Genomic DNA, 17553 nt, shown 5'->3' with positions numbered 1-17553 from the left:
GAGTGCAGGTAATAGTTTAAATGTTATGAAATTGAATAGTGTGTTATCCCCTATCTAGTACATTGAGTTTATAAACTGAGGCGCAACATCACAAGACTTCCGGGAACGCTTGACAAGCAGACCAGGCCGGGGTTTGAGAAGTCAATGAGAAATCACAAATTCTTCCTTAGTTAATTTTCTCAATTTAAAGGCACAACCTAGAATCGAGACAATGTCTTAAGTATTTGAACATGTTATTACCCCAAACTCGGTAAAGTGACAAACTGACATGTTTTCATTTTCGTAAAAAAACAACTTTAGATCGAAGGAGATGACGACAGACATGGCAGCTCTGCTTCTAGCTCCTAAGCAACTTTGTTTTGTTAGATACTACTGCACTGGAGCTATGAACACAAGCATTATGTGCATGTGACAAATACAATTTTATTTGAGTGCCTTTGACTTGACGGCATGCACGTGTGCGAGGCACAACCCAATAACGTGTTTCTGCGCATGAGCTTAGCTAGCCAAGTGGTATCAAGGATTTTATCGGCGAACCAGTTTCTGCCCATCTTCTTAGTGTACTGTCTTTATTGTAGCTATGATGCATTACTACACTATTTCCTGATTTCACATAGACCAGTTAGAAGCTAAATCACGGGAAAAGTCATGTTACCTATTGATAGAACATAGGATTTCACCAAATTGACAGGAGTTCAAGGTTTTTATTTACGGGGGTGGATTATCCCTCTCAAGATAGTTTACAATGTTAATAAAAACAGTGATAAAAAAAAAACGTTTATTTACAGTAACAAAAAAGCAGCACCAGCAATATTTAACACTTATTTACCCTTGGGTGGTATGTTAAAGGCCCAGTGCAGGCAAAAACATGATTTTCCTGTGTTTAATATATCTTTCCACATTGAGGTTGGAATAATACTGTGAAAATTATGCAATTGTAGTGTAAGAGTTGTTTGAAAAGACTACCTGAAATTTCAGCCTGTTTTGGTGGGATGGAGTTTTTGCCTGCCTACGACATCACCAGGCGGTAAATCCATTAATGGAATAAGTAGTTCCAAACCTCTCTGCCAATAACAGCTAGTTTCCCCCTCCCCACTTAGACCACTCTCAGACAGTCCTAACAACATTTTTGATTGAGAAAGTGCTCTTGTTAAGCTGTTTATTTTTTACCATTTTGATTGCAGAGGATGCGCACAGTGCAACAATATGATGAAGTATGAATATTTCTGCCACCCACACACAGGAAAACGGTTCCAAATAAATGACATTACGTGTTCCACCACCCATGTTATTTACATTATTAAATGTCCATGTGGGCTTTGCTGTCGGTAAAACCTCCCGCTCTCTCAAACAGAGAATTAGTGAACATAAAAATTCAATCAGGATTAACGACAGGGATTATCCAGTCGCAGTACATTTTAATGACCTAAAGCATGACATTTCTACCTTTAGATTTTGTGGCATAGAGAAAGTTAAGATATCAGACAGGGGAGGTGATATGAATAATACTCTGAGTAAAAGAGAATGTTTTGGGATTTTCACCCTCCAGACATTATTTCCTAAAGGACTTAATGATGAAATGCCTATGTATGTTATGTTGTGAATTTGAACATGAATTATGTGCCTATTTAAGATTACTCTGATATTTTTTGTACGATGTACCCAATGATTAATGAAAACTTGCTATGTCCTCATTGTGGTTTTACAGACGTGTTTAATACATCTTTTTTATACACTTCTGTAATATTTATGAAATCCATATTGTTATATTTGGTAGCACTTATTTGTTTTTCCCTTTGCCTCCAACCCCTTTCGATGTGTGGAACGGATGTGGGTTGGGCTAGGTCTACATAAGGGTGCTCATTTTTTTTAAATCACAAAAGCTCTGACAATGGCCGTGAGGCCGATACGTAAGCTTATTAAATATCAGTGATACTATCAAGAGCAGTGTGCGGTTTCCTTTTTCCTTCACCATTTTGATTGAAAACAACCCATTTCCTCCAATGTAAGTCAATCATAAACAAAAACATCCTACCTGTAGAAGCATCCACACATTTTTCCTAAAGCAATCCATTTGATCTACTTAATTTCATCCCAACTTTATAGTGTTTACCCATTACTTGAGGAGCAAAATTCTCAAATGAAAAGTGTGCACTTAAACTTTCACAAAAATCTTCCATTGATATCAATGCATGATTAGAGCAGACGTTTGGGTTTAAGCACTACTTTCTTACATTAACATTTGGCTCAAAACTTATTTACATTGTAACAAACTAAACTCAAAGAAAAGGGCATCTATCCAAAACGATGGCCTGAAACTGACACATTTGAGTTGCATGTCTCCATAAATACTCACATGCTTCATCAAAACCATTCACACCTGTGCTTCACCCTAACAGATAACAGTCTCAAACATGATCCACAATCATCCTCAGCCTTATTTCTCTTTTCTTTATGGTGTCCACTGTATTTATATTCACAGGCAGTCCCTCCTCTTGTGCCCCAGGTTAGTGGGTTACTCTCTGATCCCCATCAGCAGCTTCAGTAGGTGGGCCTCCATCACCTGTTGAACTGGTCAGAGAAGAGAGACATGTTTCAGCCATAGCCTACTACTGCACAGAGATATCATGCAAAAATTGAGGTTTTAGAAGTTAGAAAAAATGAAAAGCAAATGTCTGAAAGTTTGGTGAGTATTGAGCAAACAAAAAGGGCAAGTATCTGGTAGGGTTCATTAAATGTACATAGGAATGCTAGTTAGTTCAAGCTATACTTAAACTGAGAAAAGATAATTGAATTACAGCGCCAAAATGCCAGCATTTTAAACGTTAAATCCCTGTTCAGATCATAGGACAAACATCTAAGTAATGAAATCTTAACAGCTACTGGGCTTATTTGGAGAATGGTTTGTAAGGTGGGATCTGATACCATAACAGATGACATGTTTATCCTTGGCCTACACAGCACTATAAAAAAAAGGTTACTTCTGATCCTAGTGGAACCAGTGGACCAGACTGTTAGAATCAGAGGAGATCCTGCTAAAATGGCCTCATTTGCATAATTGTATCAAAACACAGAAATCTGATTGTGGAAGAGGGGATGTGGGGGGAGGGCAGGGATTACCGTTATACACGGACTAGAAGGAACTCACCAAATACCCTTGTATTTCTCTAAACATATTCAAAGATAGTAATCTCGCTGCACAATATCTTTATGAAAGTAGCTGCACAATATCTTTATGAAAGTAGACCGGGCATAACACAAATAAAGAAACGCTATATTTCCGCTTTATGTATGTATGCCTAGACTACAAGAACTCTTTAGTCATGATATTTGAACTTGTTCTTCATGATGAGAAGTATATAGCCTACATATGATCTGTATGAGATGCATATTTGTATACCATTCCTATGGCCCATTGCCACAGCCATATCCATAGCGTTGAAGCCAGAGTCAGACTCAATGGTGGGGTCGGCGCCACTTTCTGTGACAGGAAAGGATGGAAGATGTCAGATTACAGACCTGACTGGATCAACACAGCCTAAATATAAGCAACATCTCTCATCAAAATCAGTGCAGACCAAGCTTTTAACACAACATATTGTCTCAGTTAATAAAAGTCAGAGAGAATCATTCATCTAGAAAGTGACAGTTGCCACCAATGCGGTTGGTTAGTCGGCTGAATGGAAGGTCAGTCAGGGCTTCATTTCTTCCTGTACATGCTCCAGCCCCTCAGTCAGTCAGTTCTTACCTAGGAGAATTTCCACACAACGCAAATGGTTTCCATGGACAGCATAGAGAACGGGAACCCCTCCGTTCTGAAACCGTAAGAGTGAAATCTTCAACAGGAACAAATGTTGCTCTATGATTGGTTTGACATACTGTACATTAAAATTAAGCCATACACAAGAATACAGATGAAAATCCTGATGTAACATTCCTACCCAGTCATATTCATTGACATCCACCCCACAGTCGATGAGCATCTTCACGATGTCTGTGTATCCCTTGCTGCAGGCCAGAGACAGAGCGCTCTCTCTGCCTTTAGCCAACAGGTTGGGGTCCGCTCCCTAAAGGAAGAGGACATGGAAGACACCATTGGTGACAAAAGCATCTGGGCTAAACGGATTCAACAATACATGCTGTATATAGTATGTTGATGTTATTTGTGGTGATTTCCTGTCTTATGTACATTTTAGGTAACAGTATCTGACTGTATGCTGCATATCTCTGAAATAGTCATTTGCTGGGTTGTTACACTACATCACCAAAAGTATGTGGACACCTGCTTGCCCAACATTTCATTGCAAAATCGTGGGCATTAATATGGAGTAGGGCCCCTCTTCGCAGCTACAACAGCCTCCACTCTTCTGGGAAGGCTTTCCACTAGATGTTGGAACATTGCAGCAGAGACTTGCTTCCATTCACCACAAGCATTGGTAAGGTCAGGCACTGATGTTAGGGTACTAGGTCTGGCTCGCAGTCTACGTTTCAATTCATCCCAAAGGTATTTGATGGGGTTAAGGTTATGACTCTGTGCAGGCCAGTCAAGTTCTTCCACACCAATCTTGACAAACTATTTCTGTATGGACCGCGCTTTTGGTACTGGGGGATTGGCATGCTGAAACAGGAAAGGGCCTTCCCCAAACTGTTGCCACAAAGTTGGAAGCACAGAATCGTCTAGAATGTCATTGTATGCTGTAGCGTTACGATTTCCCTTCACTGGAACTAAGGGGCCTAGCCCGAACCATGAAAAACAGCCCCAGACCATTAGTCTTCCTCCACCAGACTTTACAGTTGTCACTATGCATTCAGGCAGGTAGCATTCTCCTGGCATTCGCCAAACCAAGATTTGTCCATCGGACTGCCAGATGACTGCTCCAGAGTCCAATGGTGGCAAGCTTTACACCACTCCATCCAACACTTGGCATTGCGCATGGTGATCTTAGGCTTGTGTGGCTGCTCGGCCATGGAAACCCATTTCATGAAGCTCCCGACGAACCGTTCTTGTGCTGAAGTTGCTTCCAGAGGCAGTTTGGAACTCGGCTTCCTCATCCTGCAGGTTAATCACTATCTCTACAGCGATACAAACATCAAAGCGGTCAGCTGTTCAGTAAGGTCATTCTTCTGCCAATGTTTGTCAGTGGAGATTGCATGGCTGTGTGCTCCATTTCATACACCTGTCAAAGACGGGTGTGGCTGAAATAGCCAAATCCACTAATTTGAAGGGCTGTCCACATACTTTTGTATATACACCACCGTTCAGAAGTTGGAGATCACTTAGAAATGTCCTTGTTTTTGAAAGGAAAGCACATGTTGTCCATTAAAATAACATCAAATTGATCAGAAATACAGTGTAGAAATTGTTAATGTTGTAAATGACTATTGTAGCTGGAAACTGCAGATATTTTTATGGAATATCTACATAGGCGTACAGAGGCCCATTATCAGCAACCATCACTCCTGTGTTCCAATGGCACGTTGTGTTAGCTAATCCATGTTTATCATTTTAAAAGGCTAATTGATAATTAGAAAACCCTTTTGCAATTATGTTAGCACAGCTGAAAACTGTTGTTTCTGATTAAAGAAGCAATAAAACTGTCCTTCTTTAGACTAGTTGAGTACCTGGAGCACCAGCATTTGTGGGTTCGATTACAGGCTCAAAATGTCCAGAAACAAAGAGAGACTGGTGTTTTGCGGGTTCCATTTAATGAAGCTGCCAGTTGAGGACTTGTGAAGCATCAGTTTCTCAAACTAGACACTAATGTACTTGTCCTCTTACTCAGTTGTGCACCAGAGCCTCCCACTCCTCTTTTTATTCTGGTTAGGGCCAATTTGCGCTTTTCTGTGAAGGGAGTAGCTTCATTAAATAGTACCCACAAAACACCAGTCTCAACATCAGTGAAGAGGCGACTCCGGGATGCTGGCCTTCTAGGCAGAGTTCCTCTGTCCAGTGTCTGTTCTTTTGCCCATCTTAAGCTTTTCTTTTTATTGGCCAGTCAGATATGGCTTTTTCTTTGCAACTCTGCCTAGAAGGCCAGCATCCCTGTCTGACTTACGATTACTGATAGTTAGCTAATACGTCTAAGGAAATAATAAAGAAACTCAACTGTCTAGCTAACGATAACGTTATTGTTAGCTAGCCCAAGATAGGCCCGCTCTTGGGTGAACTAGAGCTGTTCTTTGCAACTCTGCCTAGAAGGCCAGCATCCCAGAGTCGCCTCTTCACCGTTGAGACTGGTGTTTTGCAGGTACAATTTAATGAAGCTGCCAGTTGAGGACTTGTGAGGCGTCCGTTTCTCAAACTAGACACTGTAATGTACTTGTCCTCTTTGGTTTTCTAATGATCAATTAGCCTTTTAAAATGATAAAATTTGATTAGTTAACACAACATGCCATTGGAACACAGGAGTGATGATTGCTGATAAAGGGCCTCTGTACGCCTATGTAGAAATTCCATTTTTTTTTTTTAAAGCAGCCATTTCCAGCTACAATAGTAATTTACAACATTAACAATGTCTACACTGTATTTCTGATCAATTTGATGTTATTTTAATGGAAAGAAAAAAAAGTGCTTTTCTTTCAAAAACAAGGACATTTCTAAGTGACCCCAAACCTTTGAACGGTAATGTATAGTGCATGTCTCAACATGTTGTTTTTCTTACGTTCTGGAGCAGGAACTCTACGACAGCTATCTGTCCGTGTGCTGCGGCCCACATCAGGGGGGTGAAGCCTTCCTCGTCCTGCAGGTTAATCACTGTCTCTACAGCGATACAAACATCAAAGCGGTCAGTAACATGTTTCACATATTTCTAGTCAACCCATGAAGCCCTTAATAGACATTTGAGTAAATGTTATTCTTATCTTACCAACTGTTAATTATGTGACTGTTCATGGTTGTAACGAGCCCAACATCAATATACCATTAACAAACAGACATAAATACAACTCCACCCTGAGGGACATTGCCACCTTGTTCAATCCTGCTGGCCAAGAACACCATTTCTCCCTGTGCTGCCAGCTGGTGAATGGACAGGGCTGGAAAGAAGGCATAAGTCACATGTCAGAGGTCAAGCAGCCATCATTCAATGTTAGAGTCAAGTACGTTTTAGGTTGTAGTCTATGTTTAAGAGGGTAAGTGACATGTGACAAACTTTTTTAGTTTAGGATGAGCTCAGGTACTTACAGTGGACCAGAAGAGGAGTGGAGGACACCTCGTTTCCACGGTGCTTGTTGGTGAGTGTTGTCGACTGTTTGATGGGGGAGAAGTGTTTGGTGGTGGATGGGGTGTAAACATGACGCACTTGTATCCCTGGTGAGGGCGACGTCTGAATATTACACTCGGCTGAAAGAGGCAAAAGAGATATAGCATCAACCATCAGCTAAGCTCAATTGAGGAGCAAAATATCTCCTCTGATTTTCTGGGGTCAAATATGGAAATCACATTGTAATACAAATAAGGAGTGCATCAACACTTGGTAGTCAGTTGGTACCTTTAAATAAAACAGACGCCACCTCCAAGTCGGAATTGACCTGGTCCTGGATGTTTTTGCTGTCCTCCTCATTGAGCGACTTGACGAACCTTGAGCACACGTTCATATCAAAGCGGTTGGGCAGGATGAACTTGATCCCCATGGCCACGTTCTGTGCACCTGTGTCGTCCACACTCTCACCCGGGTGTTCTGACTTGATGTTGCTCATATCTGGCATCACACATATCCCCTCCATCTCTTCGGAGACCGAACTGGTCCTACCTGCTACTGAACCTGTGTCCATGACCGAGGCAGTGACACAGTGAGTCAGATGGTCAACTCTGCACTGGGTGGATGTGATCTATCTGGTAAATAAACGCTTTGATCACCACATCCGGTCTCCAATAGAAGATATGTCTAAAAGCCTTGAATGGATACAAAAGCAACATCAGAATGTGGTAACGTTAATTCAAGTTAGTGTGTGCCTATGTCATCAATTTAAGCATGCAAAGCTGATCTCTTTTGTAAAAAAAAAGATATTTAATATTACAACAATCATGAATTACTACTGTCTATGTGCTGTGTATATACCTTTTAAACAATAAGTGTCAACAATAAAAAAAAAAAAATGGGTAACGTTAGTGATGCTATGCATAAATCCAACAGGAGAGAGTGGGGTTGTAAGTGAACAGACAATGATCATTCCTAAATAACAACATGCGTGCAAAAACAAGTTCGAAGGCTTGTATTCCGCGTCAGTTGAGACTAGCAGTGTCTATGCAACTTGCTAGTTTTAAAAGAGCTAGCTAGCTAATTCTTGGACCTTCAACCAAATTCTGTCCGATTTACGAAACCCAACTGTCTAGCTAACGTTATTGTTAACTAGCTCAAGATATGCCCTTTTGGGTGAACGAGGGCTAACTAGCTAACCAAGTCAGAAATATTTCAGTCTTTCTGGCTTAGTGTTAGCTAGCTAGCATGGTTAGCTAGCTAACAAACCCAGCAGAATCCCTTACAAGCAAACTAACGTACTGATTACAAGCACAAAGAAAACCGTAGTAAGGTGAGTCACAATAACACAGAATGATTTCTTACCTAGTAACACATTTTGTGTAATGTTCACCGGTGTTGCAACGATTTGACAGCTGGCTTTGTGCTTGTTTTGATGTTTCTCGCGCATGAGCAGTTTCTTCAGATCAATGTTTTTTTCTCCACGTGACATTTAAAGGTATGGGTGAACGATGCTATTCAGATTTTTTTTTTATTCTAGTGAAAGATCTATTAAAACAGATTTTTGTATTTTAACTTAAATTAATGGTAATTAATGGATGAATTGGTAAAATGAATTACACTAAAATAACCACACCTCTAAATTGGATACACAAACAGACTACGGACAAAAAATGTAGGTAGAATACTGATATTTCCAAAAGACCCCATGTAGGCCTATGCATCAAAATCGTTGAGGCCTTGGGGACCTGTGTTTAACCTGTGTCAGCGCCAAAAACCTAAATCATGTTGAATTAAAGTTAACATGACATTTTGCAATGTTTGTTTAATCCCTTTTAATACGAAATGTTGAATAATAGATTGGGCTACGCTCACACCGGTTACACTGCTGTGAGACTAGAGATCACAGTTTGGTCAAATGCTAAAAGTTGGTTTATGCAAAGTTATTTTTCCAAGTCCACAGGTTCTTTAGAACAATAATGACATATTTTCCTTGAACTACATATATCAAATGAAATGTTTCATTATTAAATGTATCAAGGAAAATAGAACCAGGCAGAAGTGTGGTAGGTGTTTATCTAATCTTTGATTTTTTAAATGTTATGTTACTAATTTCATTCTAAAATGGAGTGGGAAAGGTACAGTATGTATAAATGTATATGGTACCATTCAGATCAAATTAAAAACATGCATTGACCTAGCTTGCTATTTTAAGTGTTTCCTTTGTGCTGCAAAATCTGTTCATCTCGCCATTTGAAGTGTGTTATTTCTGCTTGAATAATCTGGAATTACACATTTGTTTGAGGCGGTCAGAGGTTCCCCGTCACTGGTCAAAGTTGCAAAATGCTCATCTGATTTAGGGGGATATGACAAATATTTATCTCTAATCTGTCAAGTCCTGCCTTAGAGTGTATGCTTAAATTAAGCACTGTTCACTTTTGTTTTTGTCTAGGTGTTTGTCTAGGTGTTTTTACAGCTAGACCCCTGTCAGGGAATTTGGGGCACATCTCTCTATCCCAACCGCTAGTATTTACTATGTATTTGGCAGTGATTACAGCCTTGAGTCTTCTTGGGTATGGCGCTACAAGCTTGGCATAACTGTATTTGGAGAGTTTCTCCCATTCTTTCTGCAGATCCTCTCAAGCCCTGTCAGGTTGGATGGGGAGCGTTGCTGCACAGCTATTCTCAGGTCTCTCCAGAGATGTTCGATCAGTGTTCAAGTCCAGGCTCTGGCTGGGCCACTCAAGGACATTGAGACTTGTCCCGAAGCAACACCTGTGTTGTCTTGGCTGTGTGTTTTGGGTCTTTGTCCTGTTGGAAGGTGAACCTTCGTCCCAGTCTGAGGTCCTGAACGCTCTCAAGCAGGTTGTCATCAAAGATCTCTCTACACTTTGCGCCGCTCATCTTTGCCTCTATCCTTACTAATCTCCCAGTTCCTGAAAAACATCCCCACAGCATGGTGCTGTCACCACCATGCTTCACCGTAGGGATGGTGCCAGGTTTCCTCCAGACATGACGCTTTGCATTCAGGCCAAAGAGTTAAATCTGGTTTAATCAGACAAGATAATCTTGTTTCTCATGGTCTGAGAGTCTTTAGGTGCCTTTTGGCAAACTCCGAGTAGGCTGTCATGCCTTTTACTGAGGAGTGGCTTCCGTCTGGCCACTACCATCTGGCCACTCCACCATAAAGGCCTGATTGGTGGAGTGCTGCAGAGATGGTTGTTCTTCTGGAAGGTTCTCCCATCTCCACAGGTCAACTCTAGAACTCTGTCAGTGTGACCATCAGGTTCTTGGTCACCTCCCTGACCAAGGCCCTTCTCACCAGATTGCTCAGTTTGGCCTGATGGCCAGCTTTAGAAGAGTGTTGGTGGTTCCAAACTTCTTCCATTTAAGAATGATGGAGGCCACTGTGTTCTTGGGGACCTTCAATGCTGCAGACATTTGTTGGTTCCCTTCCCCAGATCTGTGCCTCGACACAATCCGGTCTTGGAGCTATACGGACAATTACTTCGACCTTATGGTTTGGTTTTGGCTCTGATTTGCGCTGTCAACTGGGGGACCTTATATAGACAGGTGTGTGCCTTTCCAAATCATGTCCAATCAGTAGAATTTACCACAGGTGGACTTTAATCAAGTTGTAGAAACATCTCAAGGATGATCAATGGAAACAGGATGCACCTGAGCTCAATTTAGAGTCTCATAGCAAAGTGTCTGAATACTTATGTAAATGTGATATTTCAGTTTTTAATACATTTGCAAAAATATCTAAAAACCTCTTTTCACTTTGTCATTATGGGGTATTATGTGTAGATTGATGTAGAAAAAAAAGTAATACATTTTTAAGTAAGGCTGTAACGTAAACAAATTGTGGAAAAAGTCAAGGGGTCAGAATTCTTTCCGAACAACTTTGCCCAACAATTTACTAAATGGCCACCGGACTATTTATTTCTTTGTTTTTGGCCGAGTATGGTTCCCAATCAGAGGCAGCTGTCTATCGTTGTCTCTGATTGGGAATCATACTTAGGCAGCCCTTTTTCCCACTTTCTGTTGTGGGATCTTGTCTTTGTATAGTATATTTCATACACAATATATTCCATACACTTATAACGTGCTGTCTGATCAATGAGAAAAGCCTTATAGGTCTAAAATAAGTCTGAACACGAAAAGTTGAGAATAAGGGAAATGGTTTCTTTTCCAGCCTTCTATGAATAAAAATGTACAGCATCCCAAGAGGGATAGGGATAGCTTTTACACTGTTTCAATTAAGTTAATGAACCAATTGCACCATCTCAAACCAAACACGCTTTGTGAGTTTCCAGTGTTTTTGAGAGGTTAAGAGGAGCTTAACCAGAAAGGCCCATAATCTGTTGTTCTTGGAAGACAAATGTAATGATCTCCTTGCAGAAAAAAAGAGGCAGGGATGCCGAGGAGAGGGGCTGGGGTAGGGGGGCGTACAGGGTCCGGGGATAACTGGTGGTCAAGGGCTAGATGGGTAGTGGGGCTTTTAGCCTACGAGAAGGGGCTGGGGTAGGGGGGTGGGTAACAAGGGAGTAGACCATGCCATGCTGCTGGATGGCACATATGCCTCTTCTAGTCCATAGGCCCTAATGAACCAGCCCAGCCTCACATTCARTTCGCGCATATATGTACAAAATGTATTTCAGCAGATTTCGTGCGTTTTTGTGCATTTTTGGGGTGGTTCAATTCGTTTGAAAATACACGAATTTCTGTGCTACTTAATTCGTGCGAAAAGACACGAATTTAACCAGTAGGCGACACACAAGCCGTTGCAACAACCATAGACGCGATCGCCTGTATTTATTTATTTTACGTTATAAATATATATAGATATTTTGTCTTTTTTTAAGCATTTAACCATAAGAGGTTATATATATATTGTCTTTATTTAATCCCTATTAAAACATTGTGGTTTTATGCCTATATGTACTGTTTTCGATTTTTCTGAACAGACTTTTCAGGATAGAATGAATGTAAGCAATGCATGATGGTTAATGGTGTTCTATTCGGTTGTAGTTCCATGTATTTCTTAAAATATAAACGTGTAAACCCTTTTTATTGAACAGAATGTAACTGAAAATACAATGGCAGCCTTGCCATTGTCCATCAATAACAAAACATTTTTTTTTCGTATAACATTTGGGGAAACGTATGCAGTCATTGTAGTCTTACATTTTGTTGGCCAACCAAAATTACCAAAACGTTAACCCGTAATAAGGCTAGGGTGGCTGAGTGTAAATACATGGCTCTGAGTGTAAGCACCTTTTCACTAGAAACGTTCTTGTGTTCAAATTACCGTCAGTGCGAAATAGCTAGAAAGCTTTCGTATTTCCACTTGGCTGCACCTACGGTTACGATAACGATAAATCAAGTGCAATAMCTGCGTCGACCTGTGTCGAGCAGCAAAACACCGGAAAGCTTCTAGCCTACCRGAAAGTTACAAGAAGAACAAGAATAGTTACCTCATCCGGTCATGTGACACTCTGGATGCCCCCTAAAAGCAATTTMAACCGTTTTTAAAAATGACGCCTGGTAACCCCAAAAAAATACCAGGTGCATGAAAAGTTTGGACTTAGAATATTTTTTGAAAACCTCCATAAATCACTCAGGCCATTGACTCGAGAARAAAAAACATAAAATATTTTCCAGAAGAAAAAACAGAATATTTTTTGAAAACCTCCATAAATCACTCAGGCCAGCACCCATTGATTTGGGGCGGKAGTAKRGCGCTCCCAGAGCGGGTATGGAAGTCTGGATCCCCCCTAAAAGCATTTAAGGCTCTGTGTGTCTTTAAGCACCATACTTTTTCACTCCATCCTTGCTGTGTGTGTGTGTGTGTGTGTGTGTGTGTTGTGGTGTGTGTGTGTGTGTGTGTGTGTGTGTGTGTGTGTGTGTGTGTGTGTGTGTGTGTGTGTGTGTGTGTGTTGTGTTGTTGTGTAGAGAGAGCTTTTCTTTGACATCTGTTTAGCGAAATTACTGATTACAGTTCATGAGGGTTGACCGATTCACACATTTAAAGTTTTGGAAAGATCTGACTTTTTTTAAACCTTCGAACAGCACCTATGACCCCATTTTAAGGCACTTCCGGTGGCACAGGAAGCTATAAGTAAATACATATCCTGATCGGGGTATGCTTTTACAGAACCTGAGTTTTAAGTCAATACGTTAAGAACTGACTGATTTACACAGGGTTGAATGCACTATATATCACAAACTGCTGGTTGGGTATGGCAAAACACTTTTAGGGTGATTTTATCACTTCCGGTTGCTCCAGGAAGCTTAGAATCAACACAGGTAGACCTCATAGTGGCTTGATGGATTGTCATTGAAGACAGGTTCATAAAGACATTCATAACCCACATAGGCTCAGGTTGAATTTAGGGGTGCAGCAATGTGTTCCTATGGGGTGAGATGTCATTGTAAACTGTTTGATGTAAACACCTTCTTTTAACTGTTAAGGGTTAATGCCACACGGTCAATGTTAGGCTTGCACAGAGACCTTAGGAACGTTCCTGAGGTCAAATTGTGCTTCTAAACCTTAACAGTTCTCTCTCTGTCTCCCAAAAGCAAAGACTTGAAATGTAGGTCAAGGGTCATCTTCTTGTCACTGTCGCTGCGCTCAGACCGAGCAAGCTACGGTCAAGCGGGGCATCTCGTTTGAACTCGCACGGCTATGGTGATGTCATTTTTAGTGGTGATTTCAGAATGCTATTTTGGTGGTTTTTCACTGTTGAAACATATTGCAAATGCACCAAAGTCAACTAGCAAGTCAGTGTCCATCAGCCAATTAGATATTTTCAGACACCAAACTGATACCATCTGACTCCAAACTCACTTTTCTCAACTCGTTTAGAAGCCAACTATCACATATTTCAAGCAGGCCCAAAATTCACAGCGCCTTCCATTTAAACCATAATAAATAAATAATACGTAGTTATGTTCTAGCTGCGGGTCCATTTTCACATTATGTTAGCCCTATGTGAGGTGACCTCAAATCCCAAGTTTCGGCTCGATAGGTCATTCGGTGCCGAGCAAAACCTTAATTGGTGCTGAAATTCCACTTTTTCCATGCCTTGCTACGGGGTCCTTGAATGAGCTATCGGACAGAAATGTCGGGGTCGTCTCTATGGGCCGAGCCGGTTTCAATGCACCTAGTCTTGCAACCTGGGACTTTTCTAAATGTCACCATTTTGTAATGCTCAAAATGAATTGAGTCAATGCAAATGCACCGAGGCTTTTTATCGGTCCGAGAACCTTCTAGAGCCACATAACTCACCGTGCTTAATCGACCTGAGCTCTAGAACAGGTTTGTAAAGTTTCAGAACTCTAGGTCTGACGGTTCTTTAAAAGTTCAAAAACAAAAGTAACTATTGCAGGCACTGTCTGCCTTTAAGCCCCTCAGTGTGTCACTCCATCCTTTCTGTGTGGGTGTGTTAAATTTTTCCTTGAAATCTGATGGGATGAATGACTGATTTACAGTTCATGAGGGTTGCCTATTCACATATATTAAGTTTTGGAAAAATTTGACTTTTTTAACCCTTCGAAACAGCCCTTTTGACACCAATTAATGGTACTTCCGGTTGGCACAGGAAGCTGAAAGTAAACACATATCCTCATTGGAGTGGCTTTTAACAGAATCCTGAGTTTTAAGTCTATACGTTAAGAACTCACTGATTACATAGGGTTGAATGCACTATTTTCTCTCAAACTGCAGGTTGGGTTATGGCAAACATCTTTTAGGGTGATTTAACCACTTCCGGTTGCTCCAGGAAGCTTAGATCGACACAGGTAGACCTCATAGTGGCCTGATGGATTGTCATCGAAGACAGGTTCATAAGGCATTATTAACCCACATAGGCTTCAGGTTGAATTTAGGGGAGCAGGCAATGTATTCCTATGGGGAGACATGTCATTGTAAACACCTTCTTTTAACTATTAAGGGTTAATGCCACAAGGTCAATGTTAGGCCTTGCACAGATCGGGAGGACCTTAGGAACGCTCCTGAGGTCAAATTGTGCTTCTAACCTTAACGTTCTCTCTCTGTCTCCCAAAAGCAAAAAATATGAAATTGAGGTCAAAGGGTCATTTGGGTCCTTCTCTTTGTCCCTGTCGCTGCACTCAGACCGAGCTAGCTACGGTCAAGCGGGGCATCTCGTTGAACTCGGCACGGCCTGGAGATAATGGCAATGCCATTGCAGGCTTTGTGTGTCTTTAAGCACCGTACTTTTCACTCCATCCTTTTCTATCCCTTTTCTTCGTGGTATCCAATCGCTAGTAATTACTATCTTGTCTCATCGCTACAACTCCCGTATGGGCTCAGGAGAGACGAAGGTCGAAAGCCACGCGTCCTCCGAAGCACAACCCAACCAAGCCGCACTGCTTCTTAACACAGCGCGCCTCCAACCTGGAAGCCAGCCGCACCAATGTGTCGGAGGAAACACCGTGCACATGGCCCCCTTGGCTAGCGCGCACTGCCCCCGGCCCGCCACAGGAGTCGCTGGAGCGCGATGAGACAAGGATATCCCTACCGGCCAAACCCTCCCTAACCCGGACGACGCTAGGCCAACGGACCTCCCGGTCGCGGCCGGCTGCGGCAGAGCCTGGGCGTGAACCCAGAGACTCTGGTGGCGCAGCTAGCACTGCGATGCAGTGGCAGAGCTTCGAGACCCACTTAAAAAATGTTCGTCTGAACACACTGCAACTGGATCTGTAACTTTTTTTTTTTTTAACTCCTTTTTGTGAACATGACCAATTTGTCAATGTACGATTTCTCTTAAATTACGATAGATAAATGGCTGGTTCTTTTTTTCCTGACACCGTATGCTTATGTACTTTGACGTGAAGCGGTCAAATTAGCACCCTACTTTACGTTTTTGACCTTTAATCCCAGAAAAATGGCCATAACTCAAAAAGCGTTGAGGCCTCGACGCCATCTTGTTCGGGGCCAACTGTCCATTACGTCTTCGAAATATTTTCCGTTTAGGAGAAAAGGCCACATGCATTTGCAATGTGCTTGTGCATTTGCAATATTATTTATTTTCCCTCTGGTGGGAATTTTCTAGACTGCGGAAAAATGACCAAAATGTGTTATTTTTATAAAACGGAAACCGAACGTCCGAGAGATTTAGTTTGATGACTTCCTGAAAGATCTCTCCCCCGCGCACGGCCCGACGCCGTCCGCGAATTTTAGAAACGTTGCAGGACGTCTAGTAAGGGACCTTACATTTGCAATGTGGCGTTTCTCACTAACCATATGGCGAGTGCTAAAATGTTCCCTTAAGGTATGGAAAGGCCTTGGAAAGGCCATAAGTGTAAGCCAACATAATTCATTATTTTACATTAACATGTAATACATGCATTATGAAGAAAATGGTGTAATTTAGGCTCCACGAAATATGAAATGGGTTATGAAGAAAATCGTGTATGGTTGCCTACATGACAAAAAGGCGTTCTGATTACAAGTGCACCAGTATCCAGAGTATTAAGCGAAATCAAGCACAGAAAACAGCATTGGCATTAATAAAACAATATTTCCCACGAATTAAGTCGCAGGTAAATGTGCGTCTTTTCTCAAAAATTCTGTTCAGCAAGTCTAAAACAGTACATATAGGCATACAACGACACATTTTAAAACATGGTTAAACAAAGACAACATTTCTGTATATTCATGACGTTGAATTAGCCATTAAGAAGAACAAAAATGAAATACAAATTATCGCGTCTACATGGTTGTTGCAACGGCTTGTGTGTCACCTACTGGTTAAATTTGTGTCTTTTCGCACGAATTAAGTAGCACAGAAATTCGTGTATTTTCAAACGAATTGAACCACCCCAAAACACCCCAAAAATGCACAAAAACGCACGAAATCTGCTGAAATACATTTTGTACATATATGCGCGAATTGAATGTGAGACTGTGTTGAATGAACAGTATTATCTGTGGCCTTGTTGTCAGCAATCCCATTCACAGCGCCTGGGTCCTTGTGGGTCCTTTGTGCCTCCCGTGCCTGGTCCTCCGCCTCCTGCTGTTTGGTGCTGGATGACCGTTGCCCATGACGTGATTTCATGCAACACAACCAGCCACGGCAGAGAGAGAGAGAGGGGGTTTTGTCCCAGGATCCTCTTTTGTACTGTTGTTTAGTTGTCTGTTTGTTTTCAGAGTCTCTAATGAGGGAGATCAGGGGTTGTGGCCTGCCACTGCCGCAGTAGGGGACACCAGGGGGTCGGCAGGATAAAAAGCTTCCAGGTCAATAGCATGGAGCAAATCACCTCGACTCCAAAATCTATGTCACTTATCACACGCAACTCAAGCCTGAGTCATCTTATTTTCCCAGCA

At 41.6% G+C, this 17553-nt stretch overlaps 1 protein-coding gene across 3 annotated transcripts; it reads right to left on the bottom strand.

The window, feature by feature from the left end:
* Nucleotides 1-684: 684 nt before the first annotated feature.
* Nucleotides 685-8684, bottom strand: LOC111961817 (ankyrin repeat family A protein 2). 3 transcript variants are annotated; one of them, XM_023984369.2, is made up of 9 exons: nucleotides 8565-8684; nucleotides 7491-7763; nucleotides 7184-7342; nucleotides 6970-7035; nucleotides 6663-6760; nucleotides 3942-4067; nucleotides 3749-3815; nucleotides 3401-3481; nucleotides 1658-2571 (listed from the first exon to the last, which is right to left on the bottom strand). In XM_023984369.2, the coding sequence occupies exons 1-9, from the start codon at nucleotides 8647-8649 to the stop codon at nucleotides 2516-2518; spliced, it is 1011 nt and encodes a 336-aa protein (XP_023840137.1). In that variant the 5' UTR covers nucleotides 8650-8684; the 3' UTR covers nucleotides 1658-2515. The 3 variants fall into 3 exon arrangements, with proteins under 3 accessions (XP_070298936.1, XP_023840137.1, XP_023840138.1); XM_023984370.2 differs by having other exon boundaries at nucleotides 7491-7894; nucleotides 8565-8654; XM_070442835.1 differs by lacking the exon at nucleotides 3401-3481 and having other exon boundaries at nucleotides 685-2571.
* Nucleotides 8685-17553: the final 8869 nt, after the last annotated feature.

The sequence above is a fragment of the Salvelinus sp. IW2-2015 genome, linkage group LG4q.1:29, assembly GCF_002910315.2.
Source record: "Salvelinus sp. IW2-2015 linkage group LG4q.1:29, ASM291031v2, whole genome shotgun sequence".
In the NCBI taxonomy this organism is placed as follows: domain Eukaryota; kingdom Metazoa; phylum Chordata; class Actinopteri; order Salmoniformes; family Salmonidae; genus Salvelinus; species Salvelinus sp. IW2-2015.
The sequence above is the reverse complement of the archived record's forward strand: the minus strand, read 5'-3'. Positions and strand labels throughout refer to the sequence as shown.

What these genes read in the sequence shown, in the direction of transcription:
- LOC111961817 (XM_023984369.2), bottom strand. Translation starts at nt 8,649, where the DNA reads ATGCGCGAGAAACATCAAAACAAGCACAAAGCCAGCTGTCAAATCGTT. An exon ending in GGCGTCTGTTTTATTTAAAG is followed by an intron (nt 7,343 to 7,490) that starts GTACCAACTGAC and finishes TGCCTCTTTCAG; the next exon opens with CCGAGTGTAATATTCAGACG. An exon ending in ATGTCAATGAATATGACTGG is followed by an intron (nt 3,816 to 3,941) that starts GTAGGAATGTTA and finishes TTACGGTTTCAG; the next exon opens with AACGGAGGGGTTCCCGTTCT.